Source organism: Plectropomus leopardus, chromosome 13, assembly GCF_008729295.1.
Source record: "Plectropomus leopardus isolate mb chromosome 13, YSFRI_Pleo_2.0, whole genome shotgun sequence".
NCBI lineage: Eukaryota > Metazoa > Chordata > Actinopteri > Perciformes > Serranidae > Plectropomus > Plectropomus leopardus.
In genome coordinates, this window is record NC_056475.1 from 26923116 (window position 1) to 26947627 (window position 24512).

Consider the following 24512-nt stretch of genomic DNA (forward strand, 5'->3'; position numbering starts at 1 on the left):
CATTGGAAATGTCTGAGATGATGTAAGTACACAAGCCAACAAAATATAAAACACTGGTCTCATGTTTTTTGACATTTAATAGGGATAAGTTAAATCTTGTATCTTTAACCTAAGAAGAATCAGTAGCTGATCATTTGACCTACATGATTTGATGACAAGGCCAATATTAAGAAGTGTTAACTCCAATAAATTTGAGATTGAATCTGTGTGTATGTGTGTTTGTGTGTGTGTGTGTGTTGATAAACTCGGGGTCATATCATGCAGGTCTGGTTGGTGTGTGACAGAGACATGGCAGCAGGGGTCTACAGAGGAGCAGAGAGAGTTGAGCTTATGTCAGAGGAGACAGTTTCGGCCCTCCCTCTCTGCCCACCAACCCGCAGAGGCCCGGGCTTGTCACAGACCCCCACCGCGCTGTCTGGGAGACCTGTTTTCACACACAGGGGACGTGGCACTGCAGCAGTATGTATGTGTGGGTGGGTGTACTTGAAATGCCATTATCCTTTACTATGGAGCCATGGAGCCATTACTAGCGGCAACTAAATATAAAAGTAGGTAGAACCATTTACAAAAGAGCATTTCCCTCATGTGTAAGTAACTAATTTGTACATCCCATGCAACATAAAGTCAGCAGAGCAACTGATTATTGTCAGAAATGTGAATTCATTTGTCTCTTACCTTCTTCCATGGTGCGTGCTGTCATGGATTCACTGTCTGCACCCTGGAACTCATTGAAGTATGGCCGCACTTTAATCTCATACACGATGCCTTTCTTCAGCCCGGAGAGAGTTATGTCCCTCTCTGAGGCGACCTTCAAGTCCTGTATCTGCCATGGCCCTGGGGAGGGCAGCCCTGATGTCTGCCGGTACAGAACACGGTAGCCTTGAATAAACTGGGATGGATTCTCCACCTGTGAGGAGAGAGAGCAGGATGAAGACATGCTGTACGGTAATGATGTGGGAGGCGGCGTACATCTGTGTGTTAAACTGCTTTGGAGCCATGGATCAGCATTCACATTGTGTCCTCTGTCAGTGACAATGCATGCTTAGTTAATCATACAGTTTAATTAGCAGCAGAGAGGCAAGAAACCACATGAAGAGAGTTGTAGTGTATTTGCCAAAGCTGAACAGCACCCCAGAGTCAGACCTTCAGCACAGTTTGGACTCAAAACACTGGATCAAAATAGCCAGTTTTTTTTTCTTCTTCTTCTTTGCTGGTGCATTTCAGGGGAAGAGTAAAATATGTAACACAACTCATAGTAATGGGTTGTTAACAAGGGCAGGAGCAAGAAAAGGCTTTTACAAGTGATATCAAGCAGCTGTTTATCATCACACCAGTCCAAATAGGACGGATCTCTTTTCCTCTCCTTCTCTCTCTGTCTCTCTCTCTCTGTGCAACCTCAGTTTGTGTGGCATAAAGAAAATGATTGGTGACTCCAGAAGCCTTATAAACACATGATGTAGCACCACTCATGTTTTTGTTCTTTTATATTACTTGGAAAAGAATTTTTATGGTCGAGGCCATGATAAAAACAAATTACCCTCATCTTTGTTCACTTTCCTGTTGTCCTAGAAGATAGCCACAGCATTAATCAGGAAGAAAATAATCATGACTCTGAGTGTCATAAAATTGTACTGGACTCAGTCATGATGGTATGTGCTCTGGCCAGTGAGCTACAGAGCTACCCAGAAGTTACCCTTTTTGTATAGGGAACAATTCCTAGACATATATCAGACCTAACTTTGAAATAATAAAAATTAGTTAACCAATGAATTACCCAATTAAAAGATCAGGAAAGAAGTTTAGGGTCAGGCGAGTTTATTTATGAATTACTTTAATTAAAAACAGTCGTATTTGACCCAAACATGAGGGTTAATGTATATAAAAATAATACTGACACTGGGACCATGACAACTTGGGACCCTGAGAAAATAAGATCCTGGAAACATTGAGCCCTGAGAACATAGGACCCTGGGAACATAGAACCTTTAGAACACAAGACCCTGGGAACCTTACACCCTGGTAACATGGGACCCTGGGAACACAGGAGCCTAGGAATATGGGACATTTAGAACAAACAATGCTGGGAACATAAGAACTTTGGGAACATCGAACCCTGGAAACATAGGTGTTTGGAAACATAGGACCTTTGGAAAACAGGGCCTGGGAACATAGGACCTTGGGAGCATAGGACCATGGGAACCTAGGACCTTGGGAATTTAGAATTTTGGGAACATCAGACCCTGGAAACAGAGGACCTTGGGAACATGGGAATTTCAGAAACATTGATCTGCTCCGGTTACAACTAGGAGAGAGATGCTTTGTTGAGCTTGTCTGATCTGGCACTTGACATTTGGAAAAGTAACAGACTGCCCAATTAAACTACACTGAAATATAAAATCATTGGAAATAGACATTTGTGCAGTTGCTCCCAAAGGAAATGAACAGGACAACAAAGACTTCTGACAAAATCCAACAGTGCCCACAAACCACTTCAATACAGACACTTTTGCTTGACATTGGGTAATGAATGAGTTGTGTTTCGCCCAAATGGAGCCTGGTGTACCAATTTGGGTTGTCCACAAACATAGGTTTATCCTGTCACTGTGTCAGGCTGCAAGCAGAATCACAGCACATTGTTGTCGTCCAGACAAGTATGAAATAGCAGACTAGTACAAGCCCATCCTAGGTGTGTCATTAACCTACAGCAGCAGGCAGTGGGGACACCTTGCCAACAGAGAGAAATAACATTTCCCAGATAAAGGACTGACTGCAAAGTGCCTCCAGAAGTGACACATGTAGCACTTAATGGTGATGTATTTGTCCTGAATAGAAACATTAGTCTTGATTCCTGCATCACCTCAAACCATTCGAAATTGATGGAGCACCAGCTGCTCAGACTATGAATGTGTAGCCATCCGTCAATGTTTACTCCGTCTGTGCACCAGCTAATCCAAAACATAGTGTCATGCCAAGTAGAAAGTTCCCAAACAAGCTTAGGCAAGATTTGCTTTGCCTCTCTGAAGGTAAATCCACTATAAATCAATGTACATTAAAAAAAAAAGAGTTATACAAGTACTTACAGTCCATGTGACCTGCACTGAAGTGGAGCTAAGGACCACGGGGTTATGCATGCTGACCACCACATCCCCCAACTCCTTCTGCACGCGACGGTGGTCTACTCCCTGTGCTGTGGGACTAATGTCTGGGAGAGAGAGAAATGCAGGCATATAGAGTGGAATATTGATGCCTATTAATAAAAATTCATTACATTTGCATTTCTGTACCTTGAGTCCGGACAGGCTCAGACATAGGGCTGGGGTCCCCAAGGCCTTGAGCATTGACTGCCCTTATGATGAACAGGTAGACGGTATTGGGTCGTAGGTCTTTAACCGTGAACTCTGTGGTCTTCACATGGTCGGCCACTGTCTGCCAGCTGTTACTCACCGACTGACTGTAGAGGGAGCATGATTAAATCGAATTAATTAGGAGGAATCTTTCCATTGCTACAGAGGTAATCTAGACAGTATTTAGGACAACGCTGGTAGACTGTGCGGCAAAAGACTGGAAGCAAAAAATCATATGTCAAACAGTAATGACATGCCATATTCACTTACGAAATCTTTAGAAACACTTCCTGTCATTGTCAAAAAGAGTAATCAGGGTAACAATCGCTCTATGCCTTTGTAGTCATTTCTTTTTGTCAACTATTTGTTAAGGAAAGAAAAAAGCTAATTCTCACTTGCCAATCATTTTCTGCTTGACATGAGCTTTTATTTGCCAAATAATCAGCATTCAAATTTTAAATACCAGAACAGTTTTCACTCTTGTAAGATGAAATGTAAGAGGTAAGCACTCCAGTATATTCATCTTAAACTGGCTTGATTTAATGCTCACAGAAACACACACAACTGCCATGAAAGTTTGGGGTCACTAAGTGTAGCTGGAGGACATAGGTCACAGACATACCCAAAAGCCTCGATGACATAGGAGGACACCAGGGTGCCCGCCTCTGGCCCTGGTTCCCATGACAACGAGATACTGCTCTTGGTAACATCAGTGACCTCTGGCTTGGAGGGGGGCCCTGGGAGGGCCGTGGTGTTGTGAGACATGAAGTCCACAAGGTCAGTGGAATCTGACAAAGGAGGGAACGTAGAGAGACACAATGAATACCTGCAAGTGCAAAGCATGCCAAGCACTGCTGTGCTTAATATGCATGAAATTGTTTTCATTTTTCATATGAATTATTTGTACTAAAGCAGACCTCTGACATCCAAGTAGGCACTCCATGATGTTTCTCCACTGGAGCTGGTGGCAACACAGGTGTACAACCCCACATCAGACATCTGGGGAAGACAGAAAATATTGCTAATGTTAAAAAGGACAGTAGTTTGTATCATGACAATGTGGTTAGTGTGTAAATGAACTATGTAAAAATTCCCTCCATCTTGCCAGTGCCCATGATCTTGCTGGGCATCTCGCAGCCTTAATCCACTGGATGATGCCTGTTCAGAGGATTTTCGCTGGCTCTAGGGCAGTTGCTTAAAATATAGATTGTACTTTCTCATTTTTGTATGCCCAACACTACAAACACAGAAAGTATCAAAGCCGACCAATTTGACTAACCTCAGGTCAAATTGTAAAAGTAGTTAGTGCTGATCAAATATAAACAACATGTCAAGGTTTTCATATTCCTCACTAAAATGTCCTCAGAAACACATATATACATTAGTGCACTGTTTGGTTGTAATAAGAGAATTTGTGAACTGGAAGATGTCACCATGTCATTTCCTGTATTGTAAAAGGCTGACAAAACTCAGTTCATATGATATTTTTAGCAGTGCTGGTCAAAAAAGAACCAATATTATTTTACTGTGTTGCCTACTTCTTGGCTAAAATGTCTTCAGACATGTTTTTAGCTTATTGTTTAACTATAATTGGTTTTTTAACAGCTGGCTGCCATATTGTTTCCTGTGTCAAAACGAGACATGTATAGCTGCAGTTACATTCCATTTGGAGCCTACACGACATGTCCCCACAAACCTTACCCATCACCACTACAAGAAAAACTCACCAACACGATGGTTATTTGACCCATGCTACAACGCAACATGAAGCCAAACATATCAATAATGTAAAATATTAATTTAATTTATTCTTTACACATCAAAATGTGATTTACCCTATAAACATAAGTACAAATAACTAGATGTAACTCTAACTTACTAGATGTAACTCTAACTTTTTCATTAACCCTAACCTTGACTGCCTCTCTTTAGAGCCAACACTACAAAGCTAGCTAAACACTAACTTAGTATTTTCTTCAGGTCTTCTTGTACTGGACCAAGGAGTGAAAGGGGCTGGTCATGGTCATGTACTGGTTAATAAAAATGGTCACACTTGCATTTTGTCAGTAACCAGTCAGAACAACTACTGGTGCGCTGCAGTGCAGTACATTCTGGTAGTTGAAGGTTTTGGGCTTTTTTTGTTTCTTGTTTTTTTTTTTTTTTATCTCTGTACAAAATCAAATTTCACCTTTTCATCTAATTTCTCTGGTCATGCAGCACCAATTTCAAAACTATTTGCAACTTTCTACTTCATAGACTGCCTAGATTTATGAAAAGACCATCTTTCCAGCAGGGAAATACTTCTTTAAGGCACAAACAAGCTCCATTTTATCTGCAACATGGCAGCTTTAACAGTCTGATTTAAAAGTTGTTACAGAAATGAATTCAACACGGGAAAACAGAGAGTTAGGTGAAGCCATCTGTATGAAACTGACCCACAAAGACTTTCTCTGTAATACAGATAATACAGTTTTTAGGCTGTGCTCTGTTGCCATGTTCGACTGAATCCAGTAGACTTTGTAACTCTGATGCCAAATGGTTTCTACAAGCTCTTACGTCACTCTGGGCTTAAGAAGGAGGTTCTCAGCTAGTAGTACAGTAAAAATGCATTAACCTTCACTGGCCTGCATTTGGCTGGAGAAAAGCTGGAGAGTGGAGAGTGGATGAGGAAACTTTAACACCAGCCAATGAAAAAAAAAAGAGCCCAGTAAGAGCTTACATTAATTTTCTTAATTGATTTCCTCCAATAATAGTCACCCACTATTCCCAGAGCCATCAACATTATCATCATCAGTGCTGACACAGGGAATAAGAGATATGACAATCTATTTTATATTGGCAATGCCTTAGGAACCACTCACAACTATGCTATCTCTCAAGAGAGAGTAGAAAAGAGAGTGACACAGGAAGAGCACTTTGACACTGTGACAGGACACTGTATATTGCACTTCCTCTATTATATTACCCCTTTCAGACTACTCTCACTTGTCCCTGTCCTTGAGTCCTTGAGTCTAACTGCTGCCTCAGAGATTCAGACTAAATAGCAGCGTTTAACAACTCATAAAAATCAATACTCCCCATTTATCTTTTAAAGGCAGCCTGACTGCATTTGTCCATATGAATTACATTCAGCTGACATCAGCTGGCAGATGAGAAAATTTCTCTTTTGTCTTTCACATGCAATAGAAGCACAAAAAACTCATGTGTCTTCAAAAGGTTTGGTGTTTTATGTGCATAAATGAATGTAAAACATATCAAAACTAATAAATAATGAAACTGAGAAATAGGAGTCTTTCCAATTAAAGAGGAAACATCACGTCGCTCTGTATACATGTAAGCAGAACACGAAATGTGTGCAAAGTATAATTATTTGCAGGCACCAGTTGTAAGTAGATTCAACAGATATGGTGCTGCAGAAATTTTGGGGTGAAACACTCTCTCAAAGACTAATTAACAATCCTTTGTTTTTATTAATTAATCCGCAGGTTCTGATAGGACCATTGCCAGTGAAACTTGATTGCTGCAATTCCCTGTGCCAATTCAGGTAAAGGAAAAAGGAAGGGAATTTTGATTAAAGCTTACACTCCCCCTCCAGACACATTTTGAAGTATGTAAAAATACTAATTATTTTATTATTTTATTTGTCCAACACGATTTTTCCACAAAATAATGATGGCTGCAAGAAAACTGACTCATTCTCCCACACAAGGAAATTGTGGATCTGGCCTCCACGTGACCACCACCACTGCTGCTTGTGCTGGGTTTCGCTTTCTATTTTCTCTAGCACTGACACAGCCCCATTAAGGCTCGGCTGCTGACCAGTGAAAGAGCAGAGTGCTTTAAGATGGCTAACACTGGTGTTGGAGGAAACATCGGAGAGATTCAGCCATACATGTCTGAGGCACAATGTGGCCCAGAGTCCAATGAGGAGTCTTTTGTGCACCGAAGCTGGCAAATGTTAATCGTTATGAAACATACAATAATATCTGCTATGATGTTGCAGTGTGTTCACATTGGTGTTTGCATCCAAAAACTGAACAATTTACCATATTTGCTGTCAAACTTTCTCTATACTGATGCTACACATGCATATTTTGCATACACAGAATCTGATAAGACAGGTTCCTGTTTGTATTTCGAGTATTAGGCCTATGACTGATCACATATTAACAGCAGGTAAACAGGTCATATGGAGCAATGGAACACATAAACTGATATACATTCTCAGAACCCATTGGCTGTTGTCTTATGACAGGTCAGCTTCGTATTATTTTCTTTTTATGTATCTGTATTGCAGATAGAGGTTAGCAGAAATGATTGGTGCACCGAAGAGGAAGTCTTGGCTACACCAGATCAGTCCAAATATTGTCCCTCAGATGCTTATCATCAGACCGATAGCCAATTGAGATTGTGCTAATGCTAACTCTGCTTTCTGTACTGACAAGTCTGCTCTGCGCTGGAGGTGTTGACATACTTAATCTAGCTCGCCCACAAATGTTTGAATCTTAGATTTCAGGGAAATGCACAGATGGAGGAATGTAAATATACCTCTCTAATGACAAACTTTGCACAGATACAAGGTAGTATAGTAAAGGATCGAAATTTTAGGTAAAAAAGCAGAAGAGAGACACATTTTTGAGTGGAGCGGGACTTTAAGCCTCATTGTAGCAAAGTTACTGTGATTCAAGTTCTATGGTTAAAGCCAAAGTTGCAATAAAGAGATTGTCCTTTAATTCTATACAACATATAACTAAGAGGCCACTGTGCTACACAAAGCTACATGTGAAATGCTGCATGCTTACTCCTGTTTATACATGCATATGTCTGTAATCCACTTGAACCCACCCTGGTATTCTGGATCTGAAGACTGCCATGCTCCAACAGAGAAAACCGTGGGTCCTTTCCAAGCAGACTGGCCCCATTCTTCCGCCAGGTGACTGTGGGCTCTGGGTCCCCAGATGCCTGACACCTGAGTAGGGAAACACCTCCCAGTGCCTGCGTTTGGTTGGATGGGCCCTGCCGGATGATGGGTGGAGGGCGGTCCTTCAGGGCTAAGAATAATAATCAAGCAACAGGTGTTATTTTTTGAACACACTCAAGTGCTACAATTTTTATGTGATGGTCTTGGCATGTAGAAACGACTCTTTAACTGGTTAGATCTTACCAGATTTATGGTGAAAAAAAAACAAAAAACATATGACCTTATCACAAGGTGTTAATCTGTGATTGCAGTAATTAAAATAGTGACTGCAGGCTCAAGATGTTAGGGTTCAATCTGATGGATTTGTTGTGAGAGGAAGTGACTGTTTTTGTGAGCCCTTTTCCACAGTTAGGCAGTGTGCTCATGGCACTGCATCACACCTTTGAGCTTTAATTACTAGGTGAGGATTAACGATGCTTCACCCGTGGTGCTAATTACCATACCTTCTTTATAACACCTCTCAACACATTCATGCCTGTCCTCTCTCTTCCTACTCTGACTCATGGTCGCACCTCCTCCCTCTTGGCATCGCCCCCCCAACCTCCGACACACACAAAAAACTAAACTCTGAATTGGTATGCCAGTCAGAACAACAATACATCTCTTTTAAAGCTTTTTAAAGTACGTTATATCATCCAGAAAACAGCCTCTGCACTCAGCAACAGTAATTTCTCGAGTGTTGACGCTCTCTAGGCCTTGTAACTACCCACCGCTTCCAATTTCCTCACTGCTGCTCTCCACTGTTATCAGGTCTGTCTCCATTCTTACAAGTGTTTACAGCGGGTTTCTCCCTGCCTTATCTTCCATTGTACCTCCTTCAGCACAACGAGGAACAGGGCAACTCGAGCAGAATAGCAGATATATCAACTAGAATTACAACTAGATGCAGGTACAGAAAGCAAAACTACATGTGATATATACTACCGATTACAGAGGCTGAATTGTTTGCATTAATGCAGCGTTACAAACATCATCTAAACTGTTGCTGACAAGCTTTACTAGGATCTCACCAACATATTTAAGTGTAATTAACAAGAAATAAAATATTCCATAATCAGTCTTTCATGTGGAGCTTCAGTTGAACACAAAATCAGTCTTTATATTGGCTAAAGACAGACAGTATTGTATTTTCAGGAAGCAAGCGAGCATTACCCCAAGCGATTAGGAAACCAGCAGCAACATCATATTGCTTTTCCTAATTTAGCTGCACTCCTGTAAGAAATGCAATCATACACTCCAGCTGTAGTGACAAAGGCAATAATGAAATGTTGCTTTTTCAGATTGTTTATCACTTATCACTACCAGAGGCTGCTCAGCCTGCAAAATAAACTGAATTTTTTATGGTAGGTTTGCAGATAACGGGATGTTTGGAGCACAGGTGGGACCAAGTCATTGCTTTGCAAGTCACAAGTAAGTCTCAAGTCTTTGCACACAAGTCCAAAGTCAAGACAAAAAAAGTCCAGAGTAAAGTCTTAAGTCAAGCCCCAAACTTTGAGTTTGAAGTCCTAAACAAGTCATAATCCACTCTTTGCACTCTTCACCCCGTGCAATTCCATTTTCACAACAGGGTGATCATGATTGCTTTCTAACATTTGCATGTTAATTGTAAAAAAGTTTGTTAAAACAAGTGTGACTGAACTTCATCTAAAAAAATAGTGCTGACATTGCACTTGCATGACATATATCACAACAGAATTATTTTTGAAGGTTTCTGTCCTGTCTTGTATTTTTTACTTACATTTTATTAGAAAATGTTGATAATTTTAAAGTGATACTGTATTATGTTGCACAATTTATGTCTAAATAAAACAAAAAGGTTAATGTTAACATTAGCTGATTCAGACAATGCAGGGAAATTAACTGATTTGTAGCGCACTTTAAATAACAAACTTTTTAATGTTTGGACTTAAGTCCAGGTTAAGTCACATTTGTGTTTAAGTCCAAGTCTTTTTGGATTTTATCAAGTTAAGACTAAAGTCATTACATTTTTGATTTGAGTCTGACTGGAGTTCAAGTCATGTGACTCTACTCCACACCTCTAGCTGGGAGATCTAACTACTGGTTGTATGACTGCTACTACACCAAAGCTCATGACTGGAGTTGAAAGGGAACTCTCAAGATCCTGGTCTGTACTCTTTGATCCAGCATTACACTGTTAGAAACTTAAGCCTCAAGGCTGCCTCAGTGTCTGAAGAAATCAGTCAGACAGGTTGAGGCAATAGTACACACAAAATCTATCTAGTATTAAACCCCCTGTAGGCTTGAAATATGGCTTTGAAAAGAGTGAAGCTTCTCTCGAAGTAGAGAGCAGTGGCCACGTCCAGCTTGGAGTCCCAGCAGTTCTAATGGATTCTCATAGTGACCCAGTTTCAGATCCACAGAAAACTGTCAAATGCAAAAACTGGCTAAATACAAAGCCTCTGTTTCAATTCTCACAAACAACCTTCCATAGCTTGCAGGCTTTTGCATGCAGTATTGTGTCTCACATTCTTGAAGTGGTCAGGAGAACTGCCCTGTACTTTCTGATTCTACATGAGAATCCCAATAGCTTCATTGTCAAGTTGCAGCACGTACCATTCGCTCAAGTCCAACTGGATAATTAAAAGGCCTGTCAGTCAAACATCTGACGCAACACCCAGGATGGAGCACTAGGCTTTACCTGCACCTTCAGAAAGTTTACATCCAGTGCAAGACCCTCTTGGATGCCCCTAACCTTAAGAAATGCTCCACTTGGAATCATGCCAACTTGTCGTTTAAGCCATCAATCAACCAAATTTCTCCCATCCCTCACGTTCTGCACCAAACATTTTGATATTGATCCATCTCCTCTGAGTGACAGAACAGGAATCGTTTCCTCTCCAGAAACACTTCAACAGATGTTAATTTAATAATGTGTGGGAGAAAAAGCTAAGAAACAAATGGAGAGAAGGGCATAAACAGCTCCCAGCTGGCAGCGGCTCAGCACTTAATGTTGACATTAAAGCTTCGTCAAAAAAAGAATGTTTAAGTGTCTCTCCATCAAGGAGACAATTTGATTTCACACAGTTTCAGTCTTTTCAGACCATTCACATTTAACACAAAGGGATGATAATTAAAAACGGATAGTTGCGGGTGACTTGCTTTTAGAACATACAGATTCTTTAAGTGTGGGCAGACGATTATTAACTGTTTTACTGGATAGTGCTATAATCTTATGTGTGTGTTTTGTATGATTTTAAATCCCAGTAAGCTTAACAATAAAAATGCATTAAACACAACTACAATAGTGACAAGGCTATCAAATTCCAATGCATGTTGTTAGAACGCTACTCTGACAACATTGCTCGAAAAAATCTTGTGAGTTCAGGATGCTTTGTAAAATAAATTTGATGGTTCCACAACTTAAACTAAATAGGCTCTTGAAGAAGAAACTGGCTGTACAGTCATGATAGGAACATGAAAAAGAAGTTGGCTGTTGAGAGCAGCTGAAACTGTTTCAAACTGTTGTCATTTCAAGTTTATACTTTGTCCATTGCCCAGAACGTTCTTTTTGAGGTTAGGGAAACATTCTCTTTAAACATCAAAAAATGTTAAAAATAATTTATTGATTATATTACATTTTCATTAAAAATAAAAGAAGTCTGTAATCTAAAGCCTTAATAACATGTTCTAATGTTGCTTTGAAAAAAGGTTCTTCCTTTGTTCTCATGTAACATTGTGGGAACATTTCATTGTTGGAACATTTTATAAAAGAACATGATGATCTGTCACTTCTTCACATCAACAAAACATCCTGAGAATGTTCTCAGAGTCAGTGACATTATGACTCAGTCAGCATTTAACCTCATTTGGAACATCATATGAAATGATAAACATCCTTAGAACATTCTTTGAACATTTGATTAAAGTGTTTTTTTCAAAACATTATTACAACTTCTAGGCAACGTTAGCCAATGTTGTGGGAACATTCCCTGCCAGCTGGGGATTCTTAGAAATCAATCTATAAATCAGTGGTGCTTCTGTCACCCAATAGTGATTTTAAGAAATCCCTCCAGATAATACCATGAGTGGAAAAGTAATGGTTTCATTCTGGTGAAATTACCTGTGTACTGAGCCATGCAATCATGTGATAATGGTTTGTGTTTACTAATAATGTGCATGTGTTTCCCTGATGCATACAGTAATTAACGCAACAGGGCGTAACAATACAGTGTAGGTTCAAAATATTTAAAGATAATTGGTATGAGCACATGTTGGTGCTGTTAAATCACTTACTCTAAAAAGAAAAAAAAAATCCCATAGTTTTTATGTTTTAGTAGGTGTGTGTCCAGCCTTACCGTCTGCTACCTCTAGCTGGGCCTTGGCCATGATGCTGCCTGCTACAGTGAGAGCCTGGCAGATATAATACCCCGCATCAGAGCGCTGCACAGATGAAATGGTCAGCTCCCCATTCACGGACACAGAAACACGGCTATCTCCCTGTGTTGGCTGGTTGGGAAACAGGAGATCCTACAGGGAGTGAAAGTGGGAAGCAATGTTAATAAAATGGAATGGCACACTCGCTTGGTTGCCCAAAGGTAAAGAACCTCAGAAGTGGAAGCTGCTTTTAAAAAAAGAAATTGATTTTTCTCTTTTCATTCATGTTGCAGGCATATGTTCCATCTGAATATGAGAAATTTCTGTAAAAATTCAGCACATAGTTGTTTTGAGCAGATACTATATTTTAACAAACCCTTCTGATCTTGATATTCTGCTACAAACACAAATCTCTCCAATGCAATAAATTGTTTAAGGGGACTACTACTGCACTATTCCTTCACTGTCTTTATAAAATGTTACAAAATAATGTGCAATTTTTGACTCTTGGGTAGTTTAAATTACATTGTGCTGTCAAGGCTCTGAGAAAGTCATCTGGAGGATTTACTCAACTAACGCAAGTAATTTTAAGACCCATAGTTGTCTTAAATAATATAGTGCCCCTACTAGTGAGGTTTACTTTACAAAAAGGATGATGGTTTGGTGCAATCACGTTACATACTAAGATAAGATAAGATAAGATAAGATAAGCCTTTATTAGTCCCACAATGGGACTAATGCATATATATACTGTGAATATAAAGTTAGGTTTGGGAAAGTAGAGGTTATGTACGTTAGGTTTAGGGGGAAAAAAATGCCCGACAAGTCACTATAAAATAACTTAAAGTTCAGTCGGTTTCACACAGGACACAAACACCAGTTTCTTGGTGGAAAGTCCTAGGTGTTTGGCTGACTGACCACCCCAACCTGCCTTCTTACATGGATTTTTGCTCCTTACATTACTTCTTCACTCCCCTCAGAGCATTCCTCACATGACTGCTGCCTTTACAACTACATGAGTTAGAAAATATTGTCTCATGATTATGTGCATGATATATAAAGTCTGGTGCATTAGTTTTCAATGGTATACATACGAGCAATGCATGAGAAAAGCCAGGAACAGGAACATTATACATAATTTGATTTTATGCAGATGATACCGTTAACACTGTTTACTGATAACTGTGCCAAATGAAGTGCTGGTTATCTTAAAATGTTCTTGATTGGGACAGAGTGACTTAATTGTATTGTAAATTTTATATGTGGTCAACACAACTGACTTTAAAAGGATCACTGTTGTGTTCAAGACATTTCTTCAATTTACCAACATATTCCGACTATTACGTACAATACAATTTTAAAAGTGGGTCAATGACTCTTTTCTACTTGGTCTCAATGGCACTTTACCCCCAGAGTGATAATCCTGCTGTAATAACCTGCAATCACGGTCATGAAATTGAGGCATCAGCATTGTCCATTTCTGCACCCCAAGCAGACAAGCTGATGGGCAGGAAAGGACATTAGCCTGCATTCATTATGTCTAATGACTCTAATGCTGCATATGACATTGTTTCTTGCTAAGTGAATTGGCCGGTCAGACTGGTGTAGATTGGTGATAAATGAGCACTTCATTATCTGCATGTGAAACAGAGCCACATTGTGCTGTCCTCCAGTTTGATCCTTTTAGTCAGATTCATGCCATCTTGATCTTTCATATTTTAGATACTTTACTTGGGACGCTGCTGCAGAATTTCTGTTTTGATAGCAAAGTGGACCTCATGAGGACCTCAGAGGAAATCATGCACACATACAATACATATTAACAAGTAAATTTTTGTCAAAATCAGTGTCCTCACCTGGCTACCTTCTCGCTGCCAGAAGACAGTGGGCTGAGGTTTTCCCCTGGTCTCGCAAGGAAAAGTAGCTGTTCGTCCTTGCGCCACGATCTGGTCACGGGGTCGCACCACAAACTGGGGCGCCTCTGAATTTAAAGGTAAAAATACACCATAACACAATAGCAACACATATCCATAGACCTTAAAAGCACATATTATACAAGGACTTGTATGCTTGAACTGAAGTTCCAGCTGAAAGCTAAAACATTCATGCATTTTAAGCCTTTATTTCTTTAAAAACTATTTCTTCACTATGCCAATCACACAAGCCATTCATCCAGCTGCAAGAACATCAGAATGAATGATATTCTATTAAGTGTGCCTGAATGTTCTTCTGAATTTGAGTTTGTTTATTTTTACTTGAGAAAATCAACCACAATGTATCTGGACTCCCTTTTTGAAGTAAAGTGAGGTGATAAATTCAAACTGCCAGGGGAAGTCTGGGGTTGATAGTAATCATGTAGATATGCATGCCCAAAATTAGTTTGATGAATGTGTTTTGTGGAATGCCACAACAGTACATGCATACATGTGTGTGATCAAAAACAGAGAGAGAGCAATGCATGCACAATGGGATCAGCTCCTACTTACCTACGGGGCGAGCTGGTGACACAACAATGGTGTGGGTGAGATTAACACAGAGAGAAGGAGAGCAGAGGAGTAGAACAGAGGGACAGAAAAAAAGAATGAAAATCCAAAATGAATGAGATGGAGTTGGGTTTCCATCCATGAAGTTAAAGGGGGAAGGAGGATGGAGCTCAGTCACCAAAAGCAGGTGATGGCATGGGCCGCAAGGAAATGGCACCTTGGCAACGTTAGGGGGAGGGCTAACCATTGCCAAAAAACAAATTTTGTCATGTCCCAAGAATAACACATTCACACAGTTAACAGATTTGTTTCTGTGTGTCTCATGTAATTAAATTAGGCCTTTGACAAGGGCAGGCTGAGAGTAAATTAAATGAACTGAAACTCATTAAATAGCAAATTATAATTATTACAAAATTCAAATCAATGACATCTGACTCATTGTCATGTATTTCTTTCCATGCACCTTTATCATCTCAACATCAGTCTAATAAGAGCTTTAACCAGTAAAATGTGACCTGAACACTAAGAGAGACATTCAATTAGGTTTATTTTTTCTGTATTATTGATAATTTCCTTTGAAAAAGGCTGTCTTTTTGAAAGAAAAAAATGACGTGAAGCTTTTGTATTAGTGATTTGTTTTAACTCACTACACGTCTTATTATTATTATACCCAGGCACAAACACAAATCTGGCTATATGGGATATATTGTTCAGCATGTCTTGTTTGACTCCAACAACAATCTTTAAGGATAAGTTGGATATTTTCTTTTAACCCTGGGCCTATTTTCCCATGTTTTTGTGTCAAAGTGACCAACTGAAACAACAATTGTTGAAATTGCTCCATTATTGAGCAAGAGTGTTGCAGAGGGCAGCAGCAAAACAGCATAGCCATTAGGGGCATCTTCGCACTGTCAATTTATGTCCACAAAAGTGCTTTATTTTGCCAATGACAAAATCACATTATTAGTATAAGTGTCAAACAACATTATAGAAAGCATAAGACCCCACAGAGGTCATCTTTTTGGAAAAAAAGAATATAATCATTTTTGTTTAACCAGGCCAGCAATCACTATTGCCAAACAAACACACCAGACTTTATGTAAATAAACAGTACTTTTATCATTGCAAAAAAAAAAAAAAGAAAAAAAATTGCTTAATCTTTCCATGGCCCCAACAATCACCAACTTTGGTTTGGTTTAAATAAATTACCCAGTTTGATGTGAAAATATGCTGGCTCTATAAACACTAAAATAACTTTTTTTAGATGGGGTCTGGCAGAATTTGTGTTGGCAGTCTTGCAATTTTGAGGCTGTTTCTGGTTCAACAAAAAGGATCTTACTCAATTACCAAAACGTCTATCTCTGTAGAGTTCTCAGACACTTAGCATCATAATCTGAGCTTGTCCATGGCTAAAAAAAAACAAGCACTTTCATTGAATGAAAATTTACAGTGTGAACAAAACCCAAGTGTTTACACTGCAGCCTTTTTGGCCAGAGATGGCTGCAGCGCTTTCACTCAGTGCTAAACCAATTTCAAACATACTTGCTCCCACTAGTCATAGACACAAAAACATGGGAAAATAAAGTCCATAGTGGAAAGTAGCAATGTTATACTTTATGCTCAGGTCAGGACATTTTTTCCAGGAATAAAGCAGTTCATACATGAGCTATAGGAACATGTTTCCAATTCATAAAGTCAAAAGTAATAAAGAAAGAATGAAAAGTTAATGTTATGAGATCTCTGATGCACAGTATGCATGATAATGTATGATATTAAGAGGTTAAGAATGTGTTATTGGTTGATTCTAAGTCAGGTTTACTCATACTAAATTGTATGGCCAATGTTTTCATGCTCTGCAGTTATAATGACAACGTGAAGAGCAGAAAGCAGAGGGAATTCTCATTTGTTAGTAGCAATATATGTATTTTTTTTTTATGTTTTTACAATATCAACCTTTGCTAAGAAATAGCTTCCCCACAGTGATATGGTGTAAATATGGAGTGAGTGGGCTGGATGGAGAACGAGCCCCCCAGGAGAGGTCATAACAGTTCACTTAAAGCTGGTTAGATTGTTCATATCTGGAGCCTGGCTGGAGATCTGGAACAATCAAGTAAGTCTGCCCCACTATATGAAAGAAAAGCTGAGGCCAGGCCCTGCCTTTCAGCAGGGGGGCAATAAGACTCGTAAAGTGGGCAATAAAGGACTGATTGTCCTGTGGCCTGCTTTGGGAGACATAAAAAATATCAGGGATGGGTTATGAGCTTTGCTATGAGTGAGTCCACAAGCAGTTACCCACCTCTGATCGTCAGGTAGGCCGAGGCTTCCAGTTTACCCACACGGTTCTCCGCCACGCAGGTGAAGGTTCCCTGATCACTGACTGATGCTTTCTTTATCCTCAGCAGGAAGTCGTCTTTTTCATATCTGATATCGTACCTGGCGACGCAAAGGAAAAGCGACGTCAAGTTGAGTGACATCCCAGGTTTGATTTCATGAAACGGGGAAGATCAATAACAATTATGCGTATCAAAATGCTTATTTTAATATAGTAAATACAATCAACAAACACTGAAATTGAATCAAGGGTTGCGTAAACTCGTGTGATGTTTTTCGATGGAAGCTTTTATAAAGGTGGTGTCATTTTTGATAGAATAAAGACAGACTTTCTACTACAATTAAGACTCCCTGCTGCACACTCTCTGCCACAGAAGCAGAAAAAGGGGAGCAATTATGCCGAGATGAAGGCATGGCAAAATGAAAGGTGCTTTCAGCTGGAACCCTGACTGTTCCACTATTTCAATATTTATAATGATGAGCCACCCACTGTGGTATGGCCTGTGCAGTATGATATACTATATGTGTGTGGGAGAGAGACGGAGACAGAGGTGGGGGAGATAGACAAACAGTCTGAGAGTAAGGGAGTGGCACAGTCTGACAAACTGAATTTGATGAATGAGCCGAGCAGTAAGAAATGACTAATTCATAGACATGTTGCATGCATCAGTGTGCATCTACCAGTGCAGCGTACTGTACGACGGCAGCGGTGCAGTTGGAGTGAGAGAAACATCTCAGCTACCAGAGTTTAGATAAGCGCCTCAGAGGGGCTACAGACAGAAAGAGTCGGAGAGCAAGGAGTCGGACTCGCCCTCTCTGGGGTCCCTTTTGGCGTGAGAGATCCTGTGAAATTGTCTAGCCAGCCATACTGATTTAGAGATGGGAGGCAAGTCAGGCAGAGAAATGGCACAAGGGGTGAGAAAAGTCACATTTGAAAATAGATGTTCCAAAGGGTGTGGGAAGAATATCGATGGGGTGAGGGGGGGCTGTGGTGTCTGTCCAGAGTCTGCTGAGGACTCCATTCACAGCACATCTCTGACCCAGATACAGGCTTCCCAGGAGGCTGACGGGTTTACCGAAAGAATGAAAGAAGTGGAAAGAGGGAAGTGAGGCGCGGCAGGTCTGAAAGTAGGACATGTTTCTGGAGTCAAGGGGTATGAGGTAGAGGGCACAGAACAGGTGGGCAGACGGACCCGCAGACAGAAAGACAGACACTTAGTCTACCTCAAAATATATTCTGACACACCAGAGAGGATGCTGTTGAGTTTTAATATGGCAGCAACGACTTGTAACAGGTGTTACTTCAACTTGTAGCTCTGGTAAATGCTTAGCTTTTTTAGGGGATGACATTTTTTACCTGCCATGACAACACTGCAACGATTGGTATTGTTTTTCGCCATTTGAGACTGTGTGTGTGTGTGTGTGTGTGTGTGTGTGTGTGTGTGTGTGTGTGCCATCATGGCAAAATGTGGTCTTGATAATGCCTATTGTAGCAGGAACTACAAAAGCTTTTTTGAATATTTTGGGAGGTGGATACTCCTTTGAAGCCTAAGCAAATTGGCCAGATTTCTTTCAAAAATATGGGAAGAAAATGAGCAAAAAACTGACCCCAAAAAACAGCAAGAAAGTTGTAAAAAGTACAAGAAAATTAATTAAAAAAAACAAACAACCTACAAAACAAAACAAAATAAAAACAAATGAAATAGAAAGTTAAAAAGTGCTTAAAAATCACTTCTGTAACACAATTTTAAATATATAATTATGATAATTATAAATATAGTTTTTCCCTCTTTTTTCCCATACTACCATAGCATTTAAAAAAACTAAATTAAGGGGGTAGTGGAGCTGTAGGAAGGGAAGGGGCTGTTGCGGAGAGAGAGATGCAGAGGGACCTTATTAAAATGTCTATGCTGTCGCCTTTGAAGTGGTCTATATCTTTTTGCCATCATGTGCTTTTCTTATACTAATATGTATATGACTTACTGTCCAGGGGCATGTTTTAATAATTGCTCACAAAAAAAAAGAAAAAAGCTGAATAGACCCGTCCATGTCAACGTCATATTTCAAAATTTCGGCTGTATATATTCCTGGAGGCCCCAGGAATATATACAGCCGGTTGTAAATAGCCACATTGACGATTTCAACTTGGGTGCAAATAGGATCTGTGTTATTTTTAACACTTCACTGGATTTAACATGAATCAATCCATGAGCAGTTTACATAAGCAAAAGAGTGCTTGCCTATTTTTTGTGATTAAATTAAAGTGTGCGATACAAACTTATTTATTACAGAAATTAGAAGTATTGTTCAATGAAGTCATAAAATCACTTAAAATCCAAGTGAAATCACATCATTGTTAGTAGTTTTATATTATTAAAAGGAATAAAAAAGGTCCTAAACTTATACTCAAACCTGGCAAAGGAATTAAAAGGCTTTGATGGATAGCCAGATTGCATAATGAGACATACTGTAATTAAAAGTATAAAGCACTGAGCAGTAACTACTAAGCCCACATGACAGGCCGATAATGACTTAAAAAATAAGTTCCCTAATGGGACTGCAAGGCAATTAACATGTGCTTATGATGTGGGCACACAGGGGTGACTCAAACCACAGGAACACCTTGTGATACAATCCAATACAACAGCATCATAAACTACCAGAGAAATCACCACAGAAATTAATCAACATAGACTGGAATTCATAAACTTCACACAGGTACTACTCCTTGTATTGGATTGCTTTATATGTTTTTCAATATGTCTGTTGACTTTTTTTGTGTCTTGTGCAGACACATAAAGTACAGTGGGACTTGAAAGTGAGAATTCGTCAAAACCAATCAATGGACAGACTTTCATCTGTTGTTAGTGTAATAGTTCAAACAGCAAATAATTAGATTCTCTGCAGCTAATAAATGATTGTTGCAAAGCTGATGAAAGTCTTTTTTTTTTTCTTTCTAGTTGGACTCAGTAGCTGTGCTAAATGTGTCAGCATACATTCTTTATGACTTTTATCATAAAATAAACACACACCAACACACAATCATGCACACACAGACATACTGCATGTACGACACATACACACACATTCCTCACCTGCCGCGGGGAATGTCCACGTCCTCCTTTTTCCAGCGCAGTGTAGGAGGTGGGTCACCATGGACCTGACACCTGAACTCTACACCCTCGTCAACTAAGACCACCTGGTTCACAGGCCGCTGCACAAACACAGGTCTTTCTGCATGTGGGCAGCACACATAACACGGATGCTAAATATACTTTTGACAGAGTGGTAAATACTGTATGTGCTAGTGTGCAGTAAATAACAGGAAAAAGTCATGCTTTATTCGTTCTTGACCCAGGCAAAGAGAGTGTTTCAGGCTTCTTACCAAACACTGAGAGCTGAGCTTTTTCACTCTCTCTCTCCCCAACCATGTTGGCTGCCACGCACACATATATCCCCACATCACTCTTTTTGGTGTTTGAGATGGTCAGCTTTCCTCCACGAACCTGAAAACAAAAAAAAAAACATGTAATACACAACATATCCTCATACAATGGTTCTTATATCCTACAATAGTACAAATGCAGCTGTTTGGATATCTAGCAAATTAGCGCCCAACCAATTAGTGCCCCTATTGGTAAGGTTCAGTTTGAAAAAAGAATCAAGGTTGGGGGTCATCAAGTTACATACTTGACCTAAAGTTACATACTTAATATAAAGTTACATGGGCTTAGGTTTATGAAAGTAAAGTTACTAAGGTTGGATTTAGGAATGTAAAGTTACTTAAGGTTGGGATTAGGAAAATAATCATAGTTGGGCATCGTCACTTTAAGAACTTCACATGAAGTTCCGTAGGTTAGGTTTTGAAAGGAAGGTTAGGTTAAAGAAAGAAAGGGGGTTGGGTCTGGTCCACATGAAACACAAACACAAGTCTGCTGGGAGAAAGTTGCATGTTTGTTTGACCCTTCAACCACCCATATCCGCGTTCTTACATGGACTTTTGCTCTTTATACTATTACTGTCTTTACTCCCATCAGCTAATTCTATATGTGATCGTAACCATCACGATGACATGGGTTATATAAGAATTACTGACTCATGATTATGAGGGTTTAATTTTAATTCTCATGATAACAGGTTTTATGCAAAGTTTGGTGTATGACTTTTTTGTAGGTATATGAACAGTGCATGAGAAAAACCTGATTTACAGTGAACCAGTTGAAGACAAAGTGCTTTCCACTGTAACAGCTTCAGGTAAATGTGAACAGGTGAATTGTTGAGTGTGTGCCTCAGAGTACATAGGTCATGTAAAAGGCAGCAGAGTGCTCCCTTGGGAGTAACCCACCGTGATCCTGTCATCTTTGAGGTCAAGGCGAGCTTTATCTTTCCTCCAGAAGGTGGTGGGTTCAGGATGCCCGCGTGGAGGCTGACACTCGAGACTGGCAGTCTCCCCGACTGCCACCACCACATCCTGTGGGTTCTGCCTAAAGTCATCGCGTAACACTGCAAGACAAAACAAAGAAACAGGGGGTTGTTACTCCTACTGTATACAGTGGCTCATTCAGTTGATTAGCTTGAAGTTTCATTAAATACCAGGACATGAACCAGGAAGTCTGTCTAAGACTGAACTCTCTTGGGCTTTCTGACCTCTCCTGCCTTTTTCTAATGTGAGAGCCCAAAGATAATTCTATCAAGTTGACTGCCTCACAGGGCGCTCAGCAATCTCTCTGACTTTAATAACACAGCTGTCCCCCTGAGGGTCTAAGCATGGGCTCGTCTTTGATCTCAGTAGCTAAATGTAAGAGCGTGTAAAGCCAGGTAGGATTAACAGTACAATATACATGGGAAAGACATTGAGCAGAAAAGCAAGAAACATGAAAGGAAAGTAAAACTTTGGAGGCAACACAAAAGGGGAGGTCAAACAATAAGTCAAAGAGCAGGCATAAAATATTCAAACCACGATAAATTTTTACGGCCCCATGACAACCCTTGAACACAAATCACCTTGCGTCCCTAAGAGGGAAACTGTTGTATAGTTCAAATAACCCATTGATATTGTTCTTTATTCCATAACACACATTATTACATTAATTCTTATTCTGTAAATCCACAGTGGTAGCAGCAATGCACACATTGGAGCAACTTGGTTTGAAGCTTGTGCCACAGGAAACCTTATGGAGTTCAAAATTGAAAAAAGGTCCATCCTCTGGAGAGCATGATATTTGTTCAATCCATTAAAGTTAAAGTACTTCCTTGTGTACAAGTACAATATTAGTGGTAAAGTATAAAGCTACTGGCCTGATGATTGTGCTAGAAGCAAAGTCAGAGGGTCACCAAATCATTAAAATTCATCCTCCGGGAACCTTGAATAGCCACAGAGAATGCTTTCAACACAATATTAAAAAAGCAATAATCAATACAATCTCTTCTGCAGTATCAAATGCTGCACTGTGGGCTTTAAAAGATCCAATTTTAAAAGTTATTATTTCGACTAATAAAACATACCCGTTTGGCTGAGAGATTTTCTTTTTCTGAAACCTTGGATGAAAACTGCAGTCTGAAGATATGCCTGTGCTTTGTAGCAGACACAGCCACAGACCTTGTGAAACAAGGCTGCACCGCTGCATGTACGATTTGGAAGAGAAAGCAGCAGTGGCCAGGGATACTGACAGCATCACTCCTTTAGCTTTATGAAATGACTAGGGAACAGGTGCAAGGTCTCATTTAGGACCAGGGGTAAAATGGTTTCAAAATATCTCATTAAAAGCAGCAAATGTCACTGAGATGCTCTCGTTAGAGGGTTATACTGTTCTGTTTGAAAAATGTAGTGAATGTAAACCATACATTCCTTTAGCTGAAATCAATACTGTAGCTAGAAGAGGTGCAACAACTCATTATACTGAAAAAAAAAGAGCCTGGAATTATCACAGCAACTTGAAATACAGAAATGTATCAAAACACTGTTAAAAAATCTTGCACATACAAACCTTTAGTTCATTAGAATACTTTTTATCAGCAGTTATTTCTGCATTCTTCTAAAGTTGGACAAGCATTTAATATATCTATGGCAGGTGCTGTACTTGGAGTTGTGTGTTCAAAGGAGCGAAAACATCAAGAATCGTCAAGCAATGCCTGTAAGAGCCATACTCATGCATTTTGAACACAGGTGTGAGTTATGCTGCCGCAAAGTTGAAAGGTTACTCCTTCAAAACTTCCTAATTCTGTCACAACTGCTATACCAAATATCAATATAAAAGCTGCTGCTTTAAGTAGCTCCAGGAATGACTGCACTGTAAGCCACCACTGCAATTATGGTTAAAAATAGAGATTGCGATTTGGATCCTGCTATGAGTAGTGCCCGCTTTGCATTAATACCTTATGACATGTTGTTTTTGTGAAAAGCCTTACTGTGGGCCAATTTTGAATAATAAAGTGACTCATGTGACAACAGTTAAAATAAACTGTGAAAAATAAAAGAAAACGGGTGCAAGGAATTAAAATATTTTTGTCAGCCTGTGAACAAATACTGGTTGCTAAATGTCATCTCCCATTTCAGATATAACAAAAGTAGACCTCATTAAAATTCACTCTTGTTGGAGGTAAGATCAATTAAATTCATATTTAAGTGCTTTTCTCTCAATTATGCCATTTATGTACATCAGCTAGTAAAGTGATAGACAGTGCTGTTGCTGGTTTGTCACAAAAAGTCTACTGTTAATCAAATGCATGGAGCAAAACTAAAACTAAATGATAGTTTGTAAAACACAGCACAGAACGAAAACACTGGCTCGGTGTTCACTTCGCTTTTCATCCTCATTACAGCCATAAGCTGTTCTGCTGATATACTGTAGTGTGAATTCCAAGTCCCACGGGACACCTCTAGTGAAAAAGAAAATCAGGAAGGAGCCAAAAGGCCCTGCGGCCCAGCTGTCAATCACATCCAGTCTGTGCGGGAGTAAATGAGTCTCAGTTGCAGACTCTACTTTGGCACAGACATATGCCTGGCTTGGCTGTCGTATGGTACGGTGTGCTTAGTGA

The 24512-nt window shown here is 39.7% G+C and overlaps 1 protein-coding gene across 1 annotated transcript in view; it reads right to left on the reverse strand.

Moving 5' to 3' along the window:
• Positions 1-24512, reverse strand: part of LOC121952281 (roundabout homolog 2-like) — a 110334-nt gene that overhangs the window by 26392 nt on the left and 59430 nt on the right. The window contains 13 exon segments of the mRNA XM_042498853.1: positions 676-907; positions 3081-3202; positions 3285-3451; positions 3967-4132; positions 4262-4343; positions 8190-8395; positions 12642-12813; positions 14517-14641; positions 15147-15158; positions 17440-17576; positions 20570-20708; positions 20860-20980; positions 21820-21977. Of these exon segments, the coding sequence (XP_042354787.1) occupies positions 676-907; positions 3081-3202; positions 3285-3451; positions 3967-4132; positions 4262-4343; positions 8190-8395; positions 12642-12813; positions 14517-14641; positions 15147-15158; positions 17440-17576; positions 20570-20708; positions 20860-20980; positions 21820-21977 (1839 nt within the window).